General features: G+C 44.3%; 2 protein-coding genes across 2 annotated transcripts in view; one reads left to right on the top strand and one right to left on the bottom strand.

Moving 5' to 3' along the window:
- The window catches only part of PGM5 (phosphoglucomutase 5), a 270,967-nt gene that overhangs the window by 59,802 nt on the left and 192,400 nt on the right, over nucleotides 1-18,765 (bottom strand). The window lies entirely within an intron of this gene.
- On the top strand, nucleotides 8,871-12,578 carry TMEM252 (transmembrane protein 252). The gene is made up of 2 exons (XM_079926611.1): nucleotides 8,871-9,163; nucleotides 12,325-12,578. Exons 1-2 carry the CDS (start codon nucleotides 8,886-8,888, stop codon nucleotides 12,560-12,562), a joined length of 516 nt encoding a protein of 171 aa, XP_079782737.1. The 5' UTR covers nucleotides 8,871-8,885; the 3' UTR covers nucleotides 12,563-12,578.

Below are 18,765 nucleotides of genomic sequence, written 5' to 3'. Positions count from 1 at the left end.
CTAGGAAACTTTGAAAAAGTATTTAAAATTGCCCCATTTAAAAAGATTGTGCCAAGGATGGTCTGCTTCTGCCTAGAATGTAGAAAGCTGGAAAGAGCTTTGTTCTCACTCTCCCAACAAGGAAATGTCTGATAACCTACAAAAACCATAATTTTTCTTGAATCCATCAGAGAGCTGAAGTTAAAGGGAAAACAGCCTGAAGACCAAGGAAAGACAGGAGTCTCCAAGGGAAGCTGGGACGTGAGCCCTGGCTCACTTGTGGTAGGTCACACAAGCTGGTAGGAAGAATCCAGTTAACATTTTTAGTGAATTGTTAAATGTTAAATGTGGGCTAACTTGAGAGAACAGAACCACTGGGAGCTGCGGGCACAAGGGGAGTTTGCACCTACTTTTCTAGGTTCTTTTCCGTGGACCTTCACCAAGCTGCTACATGAATGTCAAAACCCCACCTGACGTTGTTAAGCTGCAGCTTGGGGAGAGAAGGGCAGCAGAACCTCTTCCCCCAGGACAGAGCTGAAACCCATGTAGCTGGGGTCAACGAAAAGGAAAAAAACCCTCTACCTCAAGAGGAGGGTCAGGGAACCATCCTGAGGCCAGATCTTTAGAGGAGACTAATGTTGGAGAAATCGCGGGACCACTGAGAAAGCCCTCACCCCCAAGACCCAGGACCACAGAGCCTGCCTAAGACTGAGGTGGACAGGATAACAGAGAAAGCCCCTGACCCCACCACCCAGCTAGCAAGCACCAGTCTCAAGCAATAGCAGTCTACTGCTGAGGGAATAGGTGAGTGTGAAGACCCCTTGTGGGCCCACAGTGAAGCTCTACAGTTGAGAGCAGAGGAGAAACACTGAAAAAAACCCCTCCAGCAACCCAACCCTCACCCCAAGCACCAGTTAACACATGAAGAATTGGAAACCAGTAGTGCACTGAAGGTAACCATAGTGACAATGAAACCCAAACTCAGTTCAAATCTTGACTAGATTCACTCGACCCAGTCCACGGATAGGTGAGCACAGAAGGAGGTGTTCCCATTTCCAGGCATGGCATAAATACTACTTACCTTAGCCTCTACTATCATATGCATACCATCTGGCATTCAATTAAAAAAAAACCCAAACTGTAACATATAAAAAAGTGAGCAAAAAAAATGTCTTGGATCCTGTGGTTTTATGAGTGAGTTCTACCAAATCTTTGAGGAACATCTAATTATGCTATCATTTAAGTCATCCAAGAGTATTAAAAACCAGGGAGGTAGGAAATAGAAGATCAATATTAAAGAAAATGTCATGAGGTGGTATACAGAACCCACTTCATATTTCCAAGTCACTGGCCGTCACACCAACTGGTGTAAGCTAGGCAGTCAAAGCTGCCCTGGCCTGAGGCTTCTGCTCTGATCCAAAGTGGCCACCGAAGTATGGCCTCCTTTCAGTTTTCTAAGGATCCATAAAGAAATTAAATCTCTTCTGGCTTGTTTCTGGATTAAATTGGAAGCTGAGCTCTCTCTAGAGCAGAATTTGTCTTGTTTGCTCCACAGACATGACCCAATTTCCTCACCAAAACTTTACTTACAGAAACAGGGGGCAGCTCGTAAGCCATATTTGCCAATTTGATTTTTTAAACATTGTCTGAAATTTTGATTTATCTTGAGTACTGAGTTTTTGGTGCCCCCAGAAGTCTGTACTCTAGTTGAGTGCCTCGTGGGCCTCCCCCTGCAGGGGCAGCATGAGTCCTGCGTGCTGGTCTCATAGCTCCTTACCTCACTACACCACACTTGCTCTCTGAAGCTGTTTGTCCTCTGCTGACCTAAAAATGCCTTCATTTAAACCTTCCTGAGTGAGTGAGGGGAGAAAAGAGAGGTGGGGGAAAGGGTCAGAAGCAAAAAAAACAAGGAGCTGGAGGAGGAAGTGGCCAGTGCCCAGTGAACCCACACGTGTGAAAGGCTAATCCAGAAATCACTCAGTAATCACCACCATGAAATCAGACCAGGTGACATCCCTCACTGCGCAGATACTCACCTTCCCCACCTCCCACAGAGCCTCACTTCCTAAACCCAAGTGACCTTCTGAAATCTGGCCACTGTGTCCCAGCTCTTGGCCCCATGTCCCTCCTACGCAACACCCTTTACACACCATTAGCTTCTTTCCAAAGTCCCCATCTACTTCTCATGAAGGGCAACATGCTTTTCCGGCTTTCAAGAGAAGGGTGCTGGCCCGTGTGCTCAGTCAACAAAGACGGGCGTGCAGAGGGCTGTTAGAAGTTCCAAGACACATCTTACACTGGAGAGTTTGAAAAAAGGGTGAGGTTTTGGAGGCTCGGATGTAGAAGGCAGAACAGTGCTTGGAACTCAGCTGCACTCAATGTTCAGAACGGCACTGGTGGGTCAGTCATGCTCAAAGGAACAGAGTGTTGAAAGAGTGATTACGTTTTAAGATAGTTGGGCTGTCCACCAAATAACATGTCACTGCCTACTGCCACGTCAGGCACTACTGTTGATTGGTGAATTTTAATGAATGATAATAATAAATAAACTGGTTTAGAAGGAAGGCATCATTTCTTAGGTGAATCTCTTGTGGAGGGGATGGGAATTGGGATGGGGGATCTTGGCTTCCACTGGGTCCCAGAACGTTTCTTTATAGAAGGTGGGCCTCTGTCCACACTCCTCCCAGAGTATCCATTTTCTCATCAATCCCATGCTGACCATCTTAACTTAGATGAGTCATCCATCTCTCCCTCTTGCAGTTTCTCTGCCTGAAATGGAGTCAGTATCATTGGCCTCTTGCCCTCACACTGAGTGCTGGCTAAGTGGCAAGGTGGGCGAGCACAGGAAAGGAGGCCTAGGAGTGAAGGCAGAGCCGGAAGACAGGGCCCAGCCTAAGGAAGGCCAGCCAGAGGCCCAAAGGTCTCCTGAAACTGACTCTTTAAGGTGATATTTTTGGTGTTTGGCTGTTTATTGGATGTTTTCATTTTTTCCCCAGTTCTGAGGATCTGGCCTGCTTTTTTTTCCCCTCTCTATCATTACAACTGCTCTTCTGCTGGGGTTTCTGCCCCTTCAAGGCTGAGGAAGACCAGAAGGCTTCCTCTCAATGTTTGTGCTACTGTAGTATCACACAAGCAAGCACACACCTTCTTTCATTTTTCACTTTTCAAAACTGTTTCCACTGCTAGTGATTGTGGGGAAAGAGGGCATATACCACAGCACAAAGAAACAGGGAAACCACAAGTAATTAGGATTATTTAAAACTACAGATCACTGGTTTTAGTTATCCTTGGTCATTTTTGAGGTATCAGAGGGGAATAATGCTCATAGAGCAGTGATGCATGTGGTTCAGAACTGAAGGAGAATCACAGTAAAAAAAAAAAAATTAATAATTTATATATTTAATTATAATAATAAACACAATCATGCAAAAATAACTTCCACATAAATCCTTCACTAGTGTGTCTCAAGAACCATGAAGGAGACACACACGTTCTCAGAAATACTTCATATTTCTTTCTTTCTTTTTTTAAAAAGTTAATTAGTTAATTTATTTATTTTTGGCTGCGTTGGGTCTTTGTTGCTGCGTGAGGGCTTTATCTAGTTGCGGCGAGTGGGGGCTACTCTTCGTTGCGGTGCACGGGCTTCTCATTGCGGTGGCTTCTCTTGTTGCAGAGCTCGGGCTCTAGGTGCACAGGTTTCAGTAGTTGTGACACGCGGGCTCAGTACTAGTGGCTCACAGGCTTAGCTGCTCTGTGGCATGTGGGATCTTCCCAGACCAGAGATCGAACCCATGTCCCCTGCACTGGCAGGCAGATTCATAACCACTGCACCACCAGGGAAGTCCTAATACTTCATATTTCTATACTGATTTTTGCCTCACCCCCCCTTTCTCATCTACTTTCTTCATATACTACAGATTCTCCTATACTTCCTCTTTGGGGCCCCATCTCATCCCAGATAAACTCCTTAAATACTATGAGCCCAGGGACTCACTCTTTATTTTATATAAATTTTATATAAAATAACTAAGATCTTCCACCCTTCTGCCACTTCCTGATCTTGCTCTTTCCTATTCAATTTCTCACCAAAACAAAGAAGCAAAAAACCAACCACCACAACAAAATACACTGCTCTGGAATGACACACACCTCCTTAAAGGGTGTTGGAGAGGAAGAACCTATTTGACAAGCTATAAGGCACTAGCTACCCTTTATTGGAACTGGAGGAGAGAAAACATAGAGATACTTCCTTACTCAGATATTCATGTGATCCCAGGAACTATAGGCCTGAACTGTCATAAGGCCCAGCCTGACTAATCCTCAAGGTTTGGTTTAAAACAAAGAAGCCCAACCCTATGCGCTTTTATGGGCAGTTCTCAATGAGAATGTTATCCCTCCTTACTCTAATACTTAATTGTAGCTCGGGGGCTCTACCATTTACCTGTTCTTGGAACCCAAGTCCTAGTGCAGACCTTTCCGTTGGAAATCCTGGGTCTTTCCCAGCTTTTTGGATTTACAGCAGTGATGATAGTAATAATAATGGTGAGGATGATTATAGCTGACTTTGATAGGGCACTTTCTATGTGCTCGGTACTGGGTAAACACATAAAACCGATTGTCTCCTCTGGTTTCCAAGTCCTAAAGAACTGTTTTAGTTACCCATTGTTGCCTAACAAATTGCCCCAAAACTTAGCAGCTTAAAGCAACACACACTTATCATCTCACAGTTTCTGTGGGTCTGGAATTTGGCCATGACTTAGCTGGGTCCTCGGTTTCAAGTTCTCTCAATCAAGGTGTTGCTTAGGGTCTGGTCATTTCAAGGCTCATCTGGGCAAGGCTTTCATGTCATTGGCAGGATGCAGCTCCTCACTGGCTGGGGGACTAAGAGCCTCAGTTCTTTACTGACTGTCGGCCAGAAGCTGCCTTGTCATGTGGGCTTCTCCAATATGGTGGCTTCCTTCTCAAAGAGAGCAAGCCATGAGGGCAATAGAGAGAGTCTGCTAGCAAGACAGAGGTCACAACCTTTTGTAACCTAATCACAGAAGTACCATCCCATCGGGCTTCCCGGGTGGCGCAGTGGTTGAGAATCTGCCTGCTAATGTAGGGGACACGGGTTCGAGCCCTGGTCTGGGAAGATCCCACATGCCGCGGAGCAACTAGGCCCGTGAGCCACAACTACTGAGCCTGCGCGTCTGGAGCCTGTGCTCCGCAACAAGAGAGGCCGCAATAGTGAGAGGCCCGCGCACCGCGATGAAGAGTGGCCCCCGCTTGCCGCAACTAGAGAAAGCCCTCGCACAGAAATTGACCCAACACAGCAAAAATAAAAATAAAAATAAATAAATAAATAAAATTTTTTAAAAAGTACCATCCCATAACCTTTGCCATATTCTATTGGTTAGAGTCAGGTCATTATGTCCAGCCCACACTCAAGAGGACATGGATAGCAGGCGGGAGGGATCTCCAGGGGTCATTTTAGAAATCTGTCAACCTCAAGACCAATTGAATCTAAGAACTCCTCTGTAAGTTTAACTGAAAGTGCTCAAAGAATTGCACATTGAGGGATGTACAACATTCTTTATGCTAATAATAAATATATTGGACAAAGGATTAGTCTCCAAAATATACAAACAGCTCAATATCAAAAAGACAACCAGTCCAGTTAAAAAATGGGCAGAAGACCTAAATAGACATTTCACTAAGGAAGATATACAGATGGCCAAGAGGCCCATGAAAAGATACTCAACATCACTAATTATTAGAGAAATGCAAATCAAAACTACAATGAGGTAACACCTCATACCAGTCAGAATGGCCATTATCAAAAAAACTAGAAACAGTAAATCCTGAAAAGGGTGTGGTGAAAAGGGAAACCTGCTGCATTGCTGCTGGGAACATAAATTGATACCACTATGGAAAACAATATGGAGGTTCCTTAGAAAACTAAAAATAGAACTATCGTGCGACCCAGCAATCCCACTACTGGGCATATACCCTGAGAAAACCATAATTCAAAAAGAGACATGTACCACAGTGTTCATTGCAGCTCTATTTACAATAGCCAGGACACAGAATCAACCTAAATGTCCATTGACAGATGAATGGATAAAGAAGATGTGGCACATATACACAATGGAATATTACTCAGCCATAAAAAGAAACGAAATTGAGTTATTTGTAGTGAGGTGGATGGACCTAGAGTCTGTCCTACAGAGTGAAGTAAGTCAGAAAGAGAAAAACAAATACCATATGCTAACACATATATATGGAATCTTAAAAAAAATGGTACGGATGAATCTAGTGGCAGGGCAGGAATAAAGATGTAGACATAGAGGATGGACTTGAGGACACAGAGTGCAAGGGAGAAGCTGGGGCGAAGTCAGAGTAGCATCGACATATACACACTACCGAATGTAAAACAGCTAGCTAGTGGGAAGCAGACGCATAGCACAGGAAGATCAGCTCGGTGCTTTGCTATGACCTAGAGGGGTGGGAGAGGGAGGGTGGGAGGGAGGCTCAAGAGGGAAGGCATATGCGGACATATGTATGCATATGGCTGGTTCACTTTGTTGTACAACAGAAACTAACACAGTATTATGAAGCAATTATACTCCAATAAAGATTTGTTAAAAAAATTAAAAAATAAACATATTGACATGTTAGATACTGGAAGTAAACATACATTTGATTAAAATTTTGAATATGGCAAAAAAAAGAAACAGTTGGAGAAAAAGGGAGAAGGGGTTGCTTTAAGGCTACAAGGATAATATCAAGATTAGAAGATGAAAGTAGGTGAGGATAAGGATTGAAGCTAATAAAGATAAAGGTTACGAGGTGAAATGAGGAAGGACTGTACATTATTATTATTTTTTATTTTATTTTATTTTTTTTGCGGTACGCGGGCCTCTTACTGTTGTGGCCTCTCCCGTTGCGGAGCACAGGCTCCCGACGCGCAGGCCCAGCGGCCATGGCTCACGGGCCCAGCCGCTCCGCGGCATGCGGGATCTTTCCGGACCGGGGCACGAACCCGTGTCCCCCGCATCGGCAGGCCGACTCTCAACCACTGCGCCACCAGCGAAGCCCTGTATATTCTTTTTTATCCGGTGACTTTCTCTCTTTCTCCTAGCCCATAACATGAAAGTAGAGCTGAGGAGGTGGTGGGTATGAGGCGAAAGGGTATACATGGAACTTCTACTAGGGCACTGCACAAAGAACTGCTTTTTCCATTGGGGTAGTAAATGGAAAAGAATAGTAATGCAGTAATGGAGTATCAAAGAGGAACTGAAGATAACCTTTCTGGACAAAAGTGATCCAGAGTCCCTGTGGGAGGAGACTTTTGGCAGGGACATGTCAAAGCATCAAATAAAAAAGGAAGGAATCAGAGCATGAACCTGCTCTGGAGTAGGGTGTCTAAACCAAAGACAGACAAGATGGAAGAAACCAATTCCAAACAGAATACAGAAGGCTGGTTCTGGAAAGATTTTTGCTTCTGTTTTTTTTTTTTTTTTTTTGCTCTACGCGGGCCTCTCACTGTTGTGGCCTCTCCGTTGCGGAGCACAGGCTCCGGATGCGCAGGCTCAGCGGCCATGGCTCACGGGCCCAGCCGCTCTGCGGCATGTGGGATCTTCCTGGACCGGGGCACGAACCCGTGTCCCCTGCATCGGCAGGCGGACTCTCAACCACTGCGCCACCAGGGAAGCCCTGGAAAGAATTTTTAAGGCAGTGCTACATAGAGCAATGGTACAGAGGAGAAGACAGGGAACAATTTTTAGCAGCATCTACCAAAACAAATTTCATTTAATATGTATTTTGTGAGGGGAAAATATTGTAGGACTTTTCAGAGCCTTCAATATTTTAGTGCGCTCTGTGAAAGCCTAAGATATGTTGGGGGGAGGGTAAGGATTGAACAGGCAGCACTTCTCATACGTATTTGTTTTTCATGGAGGTGGAAACATGCTACACATGTTTAGGGAATGCTCTTTTATCAAATACCTGTGGCTTTTTTGAGAGCAGGAACGGTGAGATCTGGTTTAAATACTTCTACTGAGCCAAGTGTGGTAGCCAGTGGTTGAGCAATAAGCAAAAAAATGTATCTAACACCTATGTATGAACAAGAAATGACCCTAGGATTATTTCAGCATTGGGGCTGGGGAAATGGGAAAAGATACAATGGGACAATGGGAAAGATGGGAAAGATACAAAATCAGACTCAGAGCAGAAGTCACCAGATTATTACCATTTACAACCATCCTCAGAAATCCCCTCACATTCCTGAAGATCTGTCCATTACAATCCTTCTCCATAGCACTTTCTTCCCCCTCCTGCTGACACTCCCCTTTGAATCAGGGAGTTCACCCCTCAGCTTTTTTCATGGAATCTTTCCAACATTATAAAGTGAAGGCAATAAAGGGAGAATCACTGAGAGAAGCAAGACAAATATGGTAAGAGCCTTAACAATTATCTTTTTAGGACAGAAAAAGGAAGACGCAATTAGGAAAGGACTCCCTGCCAAACCACAAAGAACAGGGTTCAGCAAGGAATGCTAATTTCTCTAGCATTAGTTTGGAATCACCCGCATGGGAATCAAGAGACTCTTTTAATCAAAGGATGGGAGACCTTCCCTCAAATAACTGGGGTCAGCCTAGGGTCCCATTCAGCTCAGAAGAGCAAGAGAGCTATGCCACGCCTTCCTGCAGTACACAATGCTGCGTTTTTAGGTTAATCAAGGATATTACAGTTACTTTCAATAGTTAATGAATAGCTTCTAAGTGCCTGCTTCATTTAATTGTCCAAAGGCCAGTTGGTCCCAGAGCATATAAAGCTGACAGCTGGCTAATGAGAGCATTCTCTCTGAGCAGGGGAAGCAGGGGAGTGGCAGGGTCAGGGAGCTGGGTTCCAAAGAAGCAGGGATGCAGAACAGAACCTGTCTAGTTCTCTGTGCCTTTGCCCTTCTGACGGGCTTCCTGATGATCTGCCTGGGGGCCTTCTTCATTTCCTCGGGCTCCCTGTTCAACTGCCAGGGGAACCTGATCCTGGCCTATTTGCTTCTGCCTCTGGGGTTTGTGATCCTTCTGAGTGGAATTTTCTGGAGCACCTACCACCAGGCCAGTGAAAGCAAAGGGGTGTTCAGCCGTGTGCTCAGACACTACGGTGCTCAGGGGGCCCTGCCCCTGGCCACAGTGGACAGGTACGTGCTGAGAAGCCAGAGGACTGGGGAGCACTGAGGTGGGGCTGAGTTCCGGAAAAGGTCAATGACTTCTAATCCACTGGCGAGCAACTTACACGTCCCATGGGGCTGTGTGTCTACAACTGAAGCTTTATTGTCAGGGAATGACTCTGGGATTAGACATTAGGAAGAATGGTGCTGCCTCTGGGGAAAACTATGAAGTAGAGGGAATTTATGCCAGAGAATAACCACCCTTCTTCCATCACCACTGAAAAACACACCAAAGCCAATTTAAGAGGCCAAACTCATTTTCTTTTGTTGTATCATGGGAGCTGTCCTTATAGGCAGGTGATGGTTAGTTATTCCTCATAACCTGGCTACCAGGTTGTAAGGAAAGCAAGTCCCAGACCAAATTCTGTCACGCAACAAATGAGCAAGCAAGCATGAAATCAGCTATACAATCTCTTCGTGAACTCAGTGAAGTCCCAGCTTTCTGTACTCTTAGGTGTTCTGATCACATATTACCTGAAAGATTTCCCTGAGACAAGGCACTCATATTCCAGAGGTAATCATTGGTTAACCTTACTACCTCATACCCATTAGGATGGCTATTATCAAAAAAGCAGAAAACAACAAGGTTAGCAAGGATGTGGAAAAACTGGGAAACCTGTGCACTGCTGGTGGGAATGCAAAATAGTGCAGCTGCTCTGTGGTACGGAGGATCCTCAAAACATTAAATATAAAATTACCACTTGATCTAACAATTCCACTTCTGGGTATATAGACAAAATAATTGAAAGCAGGGACTTGAACAGATATTTGTACCCCAGTGTTCACAGCAGCATTCTTCACAACAGCCAAACTGTGGAAACAACCCATATATCCATCAATAGATGAATGGATAAACAAAATATGGTATGTACAAAAGATGGAATATTATTCATCCTTAAAAAGAAAGGAAATACTGATGCAGCTATAACATGAATGAACCTTGAAGACAATACGCTCAGTGAAATAGGCCAGAAATAAGCCCAAAAGACAAATATTATATGATTCCACTTATATGAGGTACCTAGAGCAGTCAGATTCATAGACAGAATGTACAGCAGTGGTTACCAGGTGCCAGGGGAGGAGGGAATGGAGAGTTACTGTTTAATGAGTACAGAGTTTCAGCCTGGAATGATGAAAAAGTTCTGAAGATGGATAATGGTGATGGCTGCAAAACGATGTGAATGTATTTAATACCATTGAACTGTACACTTAAAATTGCTAAAGTGGTAAATTTTATGTTATATGTACTTTACCACAATGAAAAAATTTCAGTTAACCTTATGGTAAGTATCGGACAACCAAAAATCTCCTAATTTCTGGCTGAACACGGAATCATTTAGGGATAAAACCTCAGGCGTCATCCTTAAGGTACAGTCTGCAAGACTCCATAAATTCTTTTATTCTCTTCATCTAAGATATTGGGTCGGCCAAAAAGTTTGTTCGGGGTTTTTCTGTAACATCTTATGGAAAACCCCGAACGAACTTTTTAGCCAAACAATATTTTAGCTACTCCATGTACCTTGAATATAAGTGATTTTTATCCATGACAGTTGATTTTTGACATGATTATGCTAATTAATAAGATACTAATTACAATGACCAAAATCCATTTCCAATGTTTATTATACTAACTGCAAGGTCTCTGGGTTTGATAAAAAATTAAAGATAACTGAAGTGATTGTAGAAGATGCTTCTAGAGTGATGGTTTTCTTTCTTTCTTTCTTTTATTTTGGTATAAATGTTAGATGATTGCCTCCAGAGTGTGAATTCCTGATAAGAATAACTGATTGCCTTTAGGATGTAGCTTAATTTACTAACACATGCATAATATTGCACTGTCTGTGCTGAAATACTTTAAACTATGGTATCATGACACCTCCCTTTTACTGCCCTTTCTGCTGCATCTAATAGATGCCCAGCCCACTCAGAATGGCTAGTAAGTCAGTAAATGGTTAAGTTACATTTCTCAGAAGGATTTGCATTCAAAATGGGTACCCAAAGGGGTCTGCAATGGTGGAATTCAGGACACTGGGAAAGCGAAGCAGTGTGGGGAGACTGGGGGATGGGAGAAGTGGATGGGACATGGGGGCAGCTAGCAGTCATCCCGGAGCCTCTCAAATCGCTCCAGGGAACAGCTCAACTTTCTGTCTTCAATGCCTTTACACATGTGCCCCAGGGCACAGCCTTGGCTATTCTGAGTGAAGGCTGAGGTTTATGCTGTACAGTAGATAGCTCCTTCAGCTCTTTGGTTTTGGGCCTGGTAACATTGGAATGGAGCTGTGGCTACAAATGGCAGTCCCTGTTCTGTTGTGGTTACGTACCATAAACACTCCCTGTAGGCACTGGAAGGACTCACTCTATAAATACACAACTAAATCAAGCTCACCCTCCCGCTTCTTCACCTCCACGCCACCCCCAATCCCATTCACGACGGAGAAGCCAGAGGATTTAGCAGTTAGCAACACTGGGCAAGATTACCGATGAGTACATCAGCTCTGGCATGAACGGCTCCTTTAGCCATTGGCCTGTTGGCATGGAAAGGACCACGACTGAAATCTACATAAAGTTGTCAGTTGAAATAGTTTGAGAAATAAGTATGGCGGCGGGAGGAAGGGCGGCCTAGCTGATTGAAAGAGTGATAGGAAAGAGAGAAGCATCTGATATAGTTCCGGAATCTTCATGGAGCTGGTTTTCATTCACCATTTTGTTGGTTGTGAGGATCTGAGACAGTGAGTGCAATCGAGTAGAAGAGGATGTGTGTGAATGGGGACAAAAATGTGAATGAACTAAATAACTGGATAGAGAGATGCTCCAGCCAAGGCCCCCATGTCCCCTACCCCTGCTAAGGATCTCACACTGAAAGTCCCTGGTTCCAATGAGTAAGAGAGAGGGAATAGTCTGGAAAAAGATGAGTATAGAGGCACACGTCCAACGGCTGATAAAGAGGGTTTTGCTGGAAGAGCAGCACATTTTTAAAAAACTGGTGATGCCAGGGAAGAACATCTGTTTCCGAATCAATGTTTCTTAACAGTTTAACTTCACACGATGTGATCTGAGAGAGGCAGACATATGCCTCTTTGGCATGAACCGCTTAAATAACACATGTATGTTTGTGGCATTTTGTCCCCCAGGCCAGATTTTTACCCTCCTGCTTATGAAGAGAGTCTTGATGCTGAAAAGCAAGGCTGTCCTGCAGAGCAAGAGACCTCGGATGTTCCTCCACCTCCGTATACAGAGATGGGCCTCGAATTTGAGGATGAAGGTGATGCCCACGCGGAGGCCCCACCATCCTATGACGAATCTGTAGCAGACAGGGTGGAGGCAGCAACGCCGCTGCAGGATGCTGAGAGGCAAAACCAAGAGTGCTGAAGCAGGGGAAGCTCTCCAGCCCTCATGACGCACCCTCATGGGATGCAGCTGCTAGTAATAAACCCAGGCAGGGACTGTGGGAGGAAAAGCCACATCAGTGATCCCACATGGGAGTCTGCAGAGGGGATGCTGCGTGTGACAGCAATGCAATTCCGCACACGTGCTTGGCCTGCAAGGGCAGAGCGGAGCCCTGGAAGGGTGTGGTCGGCACCAGGCAAACGTTTCAAAGGATCTCAACCCAGGTGAACTTTTGGACTGCAAAAGTGTTGTGAGAGCTCTGCTCCACGGAGAGCTTTTCTGCTCTCTCAACTCCTCTCCCATTACCTAGACCCCCAAAAGGGAGGAATAGATGCTGCTTGGACACCACGTACCTTCCTGTACTGAATTACCAATAATCACAAAGGGAAAGCATGCTGGCAATGAAGGGGCATTATCATTTAAATTGTGGGTTCTGCTGGCTGGCTTTGAAGTTATCCTCATTTACCGTATTACCAGAGTGACACAGTAATTCACACTGTAAGAGATTTGCCTCTGGAACCCATGAATGTTATTTTGAATGACTTTACTTTAAATACGTGTATTTTATTTCTATGTGAAAGGAAAGTGACTTCACTATTTGCTTTCAAAATGGCTCAAGTACAAAATCTTAAATGAGTATTTTAAGAACGGATGGTTGTACAAGCATATATGATAAGATTTCTTAGAGACTCAAGTTGAATAAAGAGAATACTTAAAAATTCATCATACACAGGATTCAGGAAAAAAAGAATCTGTACTAGCCATAGGTTGTATTAATACAGAATTGGACATACATCTTGAAAAGTTTTAAAATACCCATATATTTCAGAGAACCCCCCCTGTAAATCTCTAGGACTTGAAAGAAAGGAGACTATATTGTAGTACCTTAATCATTAACAGAAAATTCTTTGTGTCTCAAGATACAGATCCAGGCACTTTTAGACTTAGGACATTTATTTTAAAGCCCAGTGATTCCTCGTCAGCTTCATTATATCTTATTATAAGTTTTAATGCAAGAGGACAAATCAGGTGGCAGAATGGTGGGAGGAGATGCAGCCTGATGCTTTAGAGCTTGAGCAAAAACCTTCATCTCTCTGGGCCTCAGTTTCCTCCCCCATCAAGGGAGGACTTTCTGTTGGGATTAATATCTAACAATCGGGGAATGCCTTTTATATCACAGGCCCTGTGTTATGAACTTTTTACGCTTTTTATTTAGCCCTCGCTATAGCCTTCAGAGATAAGTGCTATGGTTATTCCCATTTTACAGATGCATAAATCGAGACTTGGAGACGTTAAGAAACCTTTCCAACAACATACAGTTATTTCCAGGAGGGTGAAGAAAGGTTCCTAGGGGGCATGGGAAGACATGCTGACTTCACACTTTTGCGCTAGGTTGTGCTAATCCTGTCCTACTTCCTCCTCCCAGGGAACAGTTTGGACTTGTCTCCCACTTGAGGAAGTGGAGCCCCAGGGTTGCAGCACTATCTTAAAGAGAGGCAGCAAAGGTTGCTTTAGGGTTAACAGTCTGGCTGCTCTTTTAAAATGTAAATAAGCCCTCCGTTTTCTGCCTAGGAGCTTGGCCCTCACCTCCTGGTGTAATTTCCTTTCATCTGATTCTTATACTGTTGATGAAAGATGGTTCCTAATGATAATAGACAGCCTTGGTGAACGGGCACAGGAGGGCTTTGGACAGCGGTGGGAAGGATGGAGAGCTTTCAAGAGGATAAGGGTTGTAGAGGTAGGATGGGGCCTCTGTAGCCTCCTCTTCCCTGTTATTGCTGAGTGCTCAGATGAAGCATGTCCTGACAAATACACAGGAAGCCATAAAAGGAAATCCTGGTTCCTTTACACAAAGCAGGACTTTGGGCATCTGTGATTTGAATCCTTGACATCAAGAACATAAGTGGACATGAAGGTCACTCGTGGTTCTCCAACAGGAAGGCGGTCATTTATTAGCAAGGCGATTTATTATTTCTCTCTTGTCATCTCTTTCTATTCCTCTATTGAGATGGTTATCCTGAAATTTTCCTTGGGGTCTGAGCACATTCACTGACCTGAACAAGCTCTATAACTGGGCTATCGTCCAGAGTTTGAATTTGTAATAGATGGTTTTTCCAACTACTGGTAGTCATGTGAGACAAATGTAATTTTGGTTTACATAAGAAAATTGTTTTAATCTCTTTCCTGCAATAAATTTTGTACTTAAACTTTCCCCTTTTTTGCTGTTTTGTATCAGAAAAAAAATCAATAGAGGAGCGTAAGTCAAAATTTTATTCTCCATGTGGAACACAGCATCCAGATGAGTTAATCTTTTTGCAGAGCCTAACATCATTGAACATCAACTATTGAGTCAGAAAATGAGCCATGTGCCTTTCATAAAGAAATACGACTAAGAGATATTTATTGCCTTTTTTTTAAAAAAAACAAATGTACTCTGAAGCAAGCATCAGAAACATGGTTACTACCCACAGCAAATCCTGCCTTTGAGAGGCCTACCAATTAAAACCCACTGGGCGAGTCAGACAAAAGTGTCCTGTTGCCCACAGATTGGGAGAAAATATTTGCAAATGATGTGACCGACAAGGGATTAGTCTCCAAAATCTACAAACAGCTCATGTGGCTTAATATCATCAACACAAACAACCCCGTCAAAAAATGGGGAGAAGACCTAAATAGACATTTTTCCAAGGAACACATACGGATGGCCAAGAGGCACACGAAAAGGTGTTCAACGTCGCTAAGGATTAGAGAAATGCAAATCAAACTACAATGAGATTATCACCTCACACAAGTCAAAATGGCCATCAGCAGAAAATCCACAAACGATAAGTGCTGGAGAGGGTGTGCAGAGAAGGGATCCCTCCTACACTGTTGGTGGGAATGTAAATTGGTACAGCCACTATGGAGAACAGTATGGAGATTCCTTAAAAAACTAAAAATAGAACTACCATATGACCCTGCAATCCCACTCTTGGGCATATATCTGGAGAAAGACATGGTACGAAAGGATACATGCACCCCAACGTTCATTGCAGCACTGTTTACAACAGCCAAGACATGGAAGCCACCTAATTGTCCATTGACAAAGGAATGGATAAAGAAGAAGTGGTACATATATACAATGGACTATTACTCGACCATAAAAAAGAATGAAATAATGCCATGTGCAGCAACATGGATGGACCTAGAGATGTCATACTAAGTTAAGTAAGTCAGACAGAGAAAGAGAAGTATCGTATGATATTCATTTATATGCAGAATCTAAGAAGAAGTGATACAAATGAACATATTTACAAAAAGAAACGGACTCACAGACTTAGAGAATGAACTTACGGTTACAGGGTGGGGGGAAGGGTGGAGGGGAGGGATAGTTAGGGAGTTTGGGGTTGACATGTACACACTGCTATATTTAAAAAGGATAACCAACAAAGACTTACTATATAGCACAGGGAACTCTGCTCAATGTTACGTGGCAGCCTGGATGGGAGGGGAATCTGGGGGAGAATGGATACATGTATATGTATGGTGGAGTCGCTTTGCTCTGCACCTGAAATTATCATGACATTGTTAATCGGCTATACAATATAAAATGAAAAGTAAAAAAAAACAAAAAGCGTCCTGTTGTGATTAATGAAAATTCATTGGCCACCCCTGGAAGATTCACTCAGGGGAAGTAGACATTGTATCCCCTCTTCCTCCTGAAGTTTACAATCAATTTAATGGTGATGAATCGAGAACCACGATTCTGTGAACGGCAGGCAGGGCACTTAGACTATGAGAAAGTGCAGTCTTTACCCGTTACCTCCTCTGAAATGTGGATGGCGGGGTGGCGGGCTCACGTAAGGGGTGAGGTGATGACTCTCCAGTGTTTTAATCTTATCACATCGAAGGAGCCACCTCCACCCCCAGAAGATAAGCATGACAAGGTCAGTTATAACACACTGTGCTGCATCTTTTGCACACCTGAAATGTACAGTGTATACTTTGGGCCCCTCCACTCAAAAACTCCCACTCGTATCCATCCTTTAAGATTCTACTTAAGCACACTGTCTTTGGTGAGGTATCTCCCCAGGCCACCTATTTTGTAAGGCACACACTAGGTGCTAAGAGACATGGGAAGATGATAAAGACATGGGTTTATACCGCATCCCTTCACCATATTCTAGGCTCCATGACATGACAACTTAGGCTGATGCACATACCAAGTGGGTCGTCAGCCGCATGAACCGTCCACTGAAGACGTTTCCAGCTGGTCGGAGTGGAGCAGGCATTCTGCTAAGCTCTGCCGCCTCGGATAATCTCTTGCTGTTTGTAACTTCTGAAGGGCCAAAGACTGATTTACTGGGAGTTACCTCATTTCCAAAGGCGCGTGATGTCTCAGCCCCTTCACCACTCAGGAATGGAAATCTCTTCAAGGCAGGTGTCTGGGATATCAGGGTCCACGTGTTTGGCGAGTAGCCGGTGGGTAATCAAGCAATAAAATGGAGTCATCTGTACCAGTTCCCGCAGGTGCATTTCAAATTCCCCACACCCGCCACAAGCCGTGGCTGATGGATGTGTTGCCAAGGTAAATCCCGTGCCTTACACTGAGCCACGCTGGCCAATCAGAAGTCACCATGCCATTAACCCTGTCATTGCCTGTATTACCTGCAGAGAACACTGGCTCAGTGTGGCCAACTGTCAGCCCATTGTGCCACCACGGGATTGGTCATCAATCTGAAGCTTCCTGTGCAGAAAGCCTTCATGCCTTGTGCAAGCCCTTCAGCCTGCAACATCACGCAGCACTATTTGCGCCAAGAACACGGTAGATGTAGGCTGCACCTTGGGTCAGTAAGATTGATAAAAGATCTCATTTTAATAATGGCTGTCTATCCATTTCCAAGCTCAGTCAATAAACTCAAGAATCACAGATGAGGCAAAACAACTTTTTGATCTAGGGGACTGGCTGACACAGCAGATTTCACATCCTCGGTCCCCTCCCACTAAGCGCCTCCCTGGCACACATACACACACATTTCCAAACACTCCCTGGGAGGGGAGTGGCACTGCCCTCTTTGGGAATCACTGCATTATACACACTGGTGCTTGTCATTGCTCTGGAAGCACGTGGTGCAGTGAGTGGACACCTCGATCCTAGCCGATCACAGGAGTGGCCTGACAGCTGCCATACTCTATCCACAGTCCCTCCCACGATTCTCTCCTGTGGTCCCCACAACATTCGTGGACCTCTCCAGTCATCTACTCCTAAGAGAGACTGGTGGCTGAAGCTCTGTCTTTAAGAACCAAAGAACATTATGTGCAGAAGGGTGACTTCCTGTCTTTCACTTCTCCCGAGGGTAAGGCAAGAGGATGTGCATGTATAGCTCAGCAAGAGAAGCTTGACTTTTATGTAAAGCAGAATTCATACCTTGGCAGTGTGATCTGAAGCAGGTTCCAGAGGCAGGCTGTGTCCTGAGCCACTAGAGGACCTTCCCTTTTGCAATCTCGCTGAGAAAAAGCTCCGTAAAAAGAGGTGGCTGTGCAGCTGCTTCTTTCCGCAGCTGGGCCCAAGAATTTGCTTCGTCTGATATTTATAACGTTGTGTCTGCTTCAGCCCCACTCATGCAAGCCAACCTCTCACTAGACCCAAAGCAAGCCTCTTCTCCAGCCATCCTACCCCGCCACTTCTAGTCTTTGTTCTTGCTACATTCACCCCTGGTGAAATTATAGAAATGGTTACCAGGCCCAGGAAACTCCACTCTTTGGGAAATCCCTTAGGTGCTAGTGCCTTCCATCTCTGAGTCAGTCTCTCTGTGTATTCCCACAGCCGGTTGCTTGTGCCGCTGCTGAAACCTTCATGTCTACCTGATTCATTGTGCATGTTTGCCATAGCCTCCCGTTCCCAAACTACAAACTCACAGAAGCAGGGATAATATTTTATGCAGCCGTTTGCTGCACCAAAGAAGCCCAGGACTCTGCATAGAGTGGTTGTTCAACTGGTGTTTGCTGAATGAATGAATTATATTTGTGTTGCTGGACACACATGACTCCATACTGAAATAAAGAAACAGGATTTTAAAATGAGGATTAATTTACATTTGAACTTCAGAGTTCGACATGATGAAAGTTCAGCAACTTGAGAAAAAATATTGAAAAATAGGCTTAGCTGTCTAAGCCTCAGTGTCTCTAGTTGTGCTGTCATCAAC

The sequence above is a fragment of the Stenella coeruleoalba genome (genome assembly GCF_951394435.1).
Source record: "Stenella coeruleoalba genome assembly, chromosome: 7".
NCBI lineage: Eukaryota > Metazoa > Chordata > Mammalia > Artiodactyla > Delphinidae > Stenella > Stenella coeruleoalba.
The sequence above is the reverse complement of the archived record's forward strand: the minus strand, read 5'-3'. Positions and strand labels throughout refer to the sequence as shown.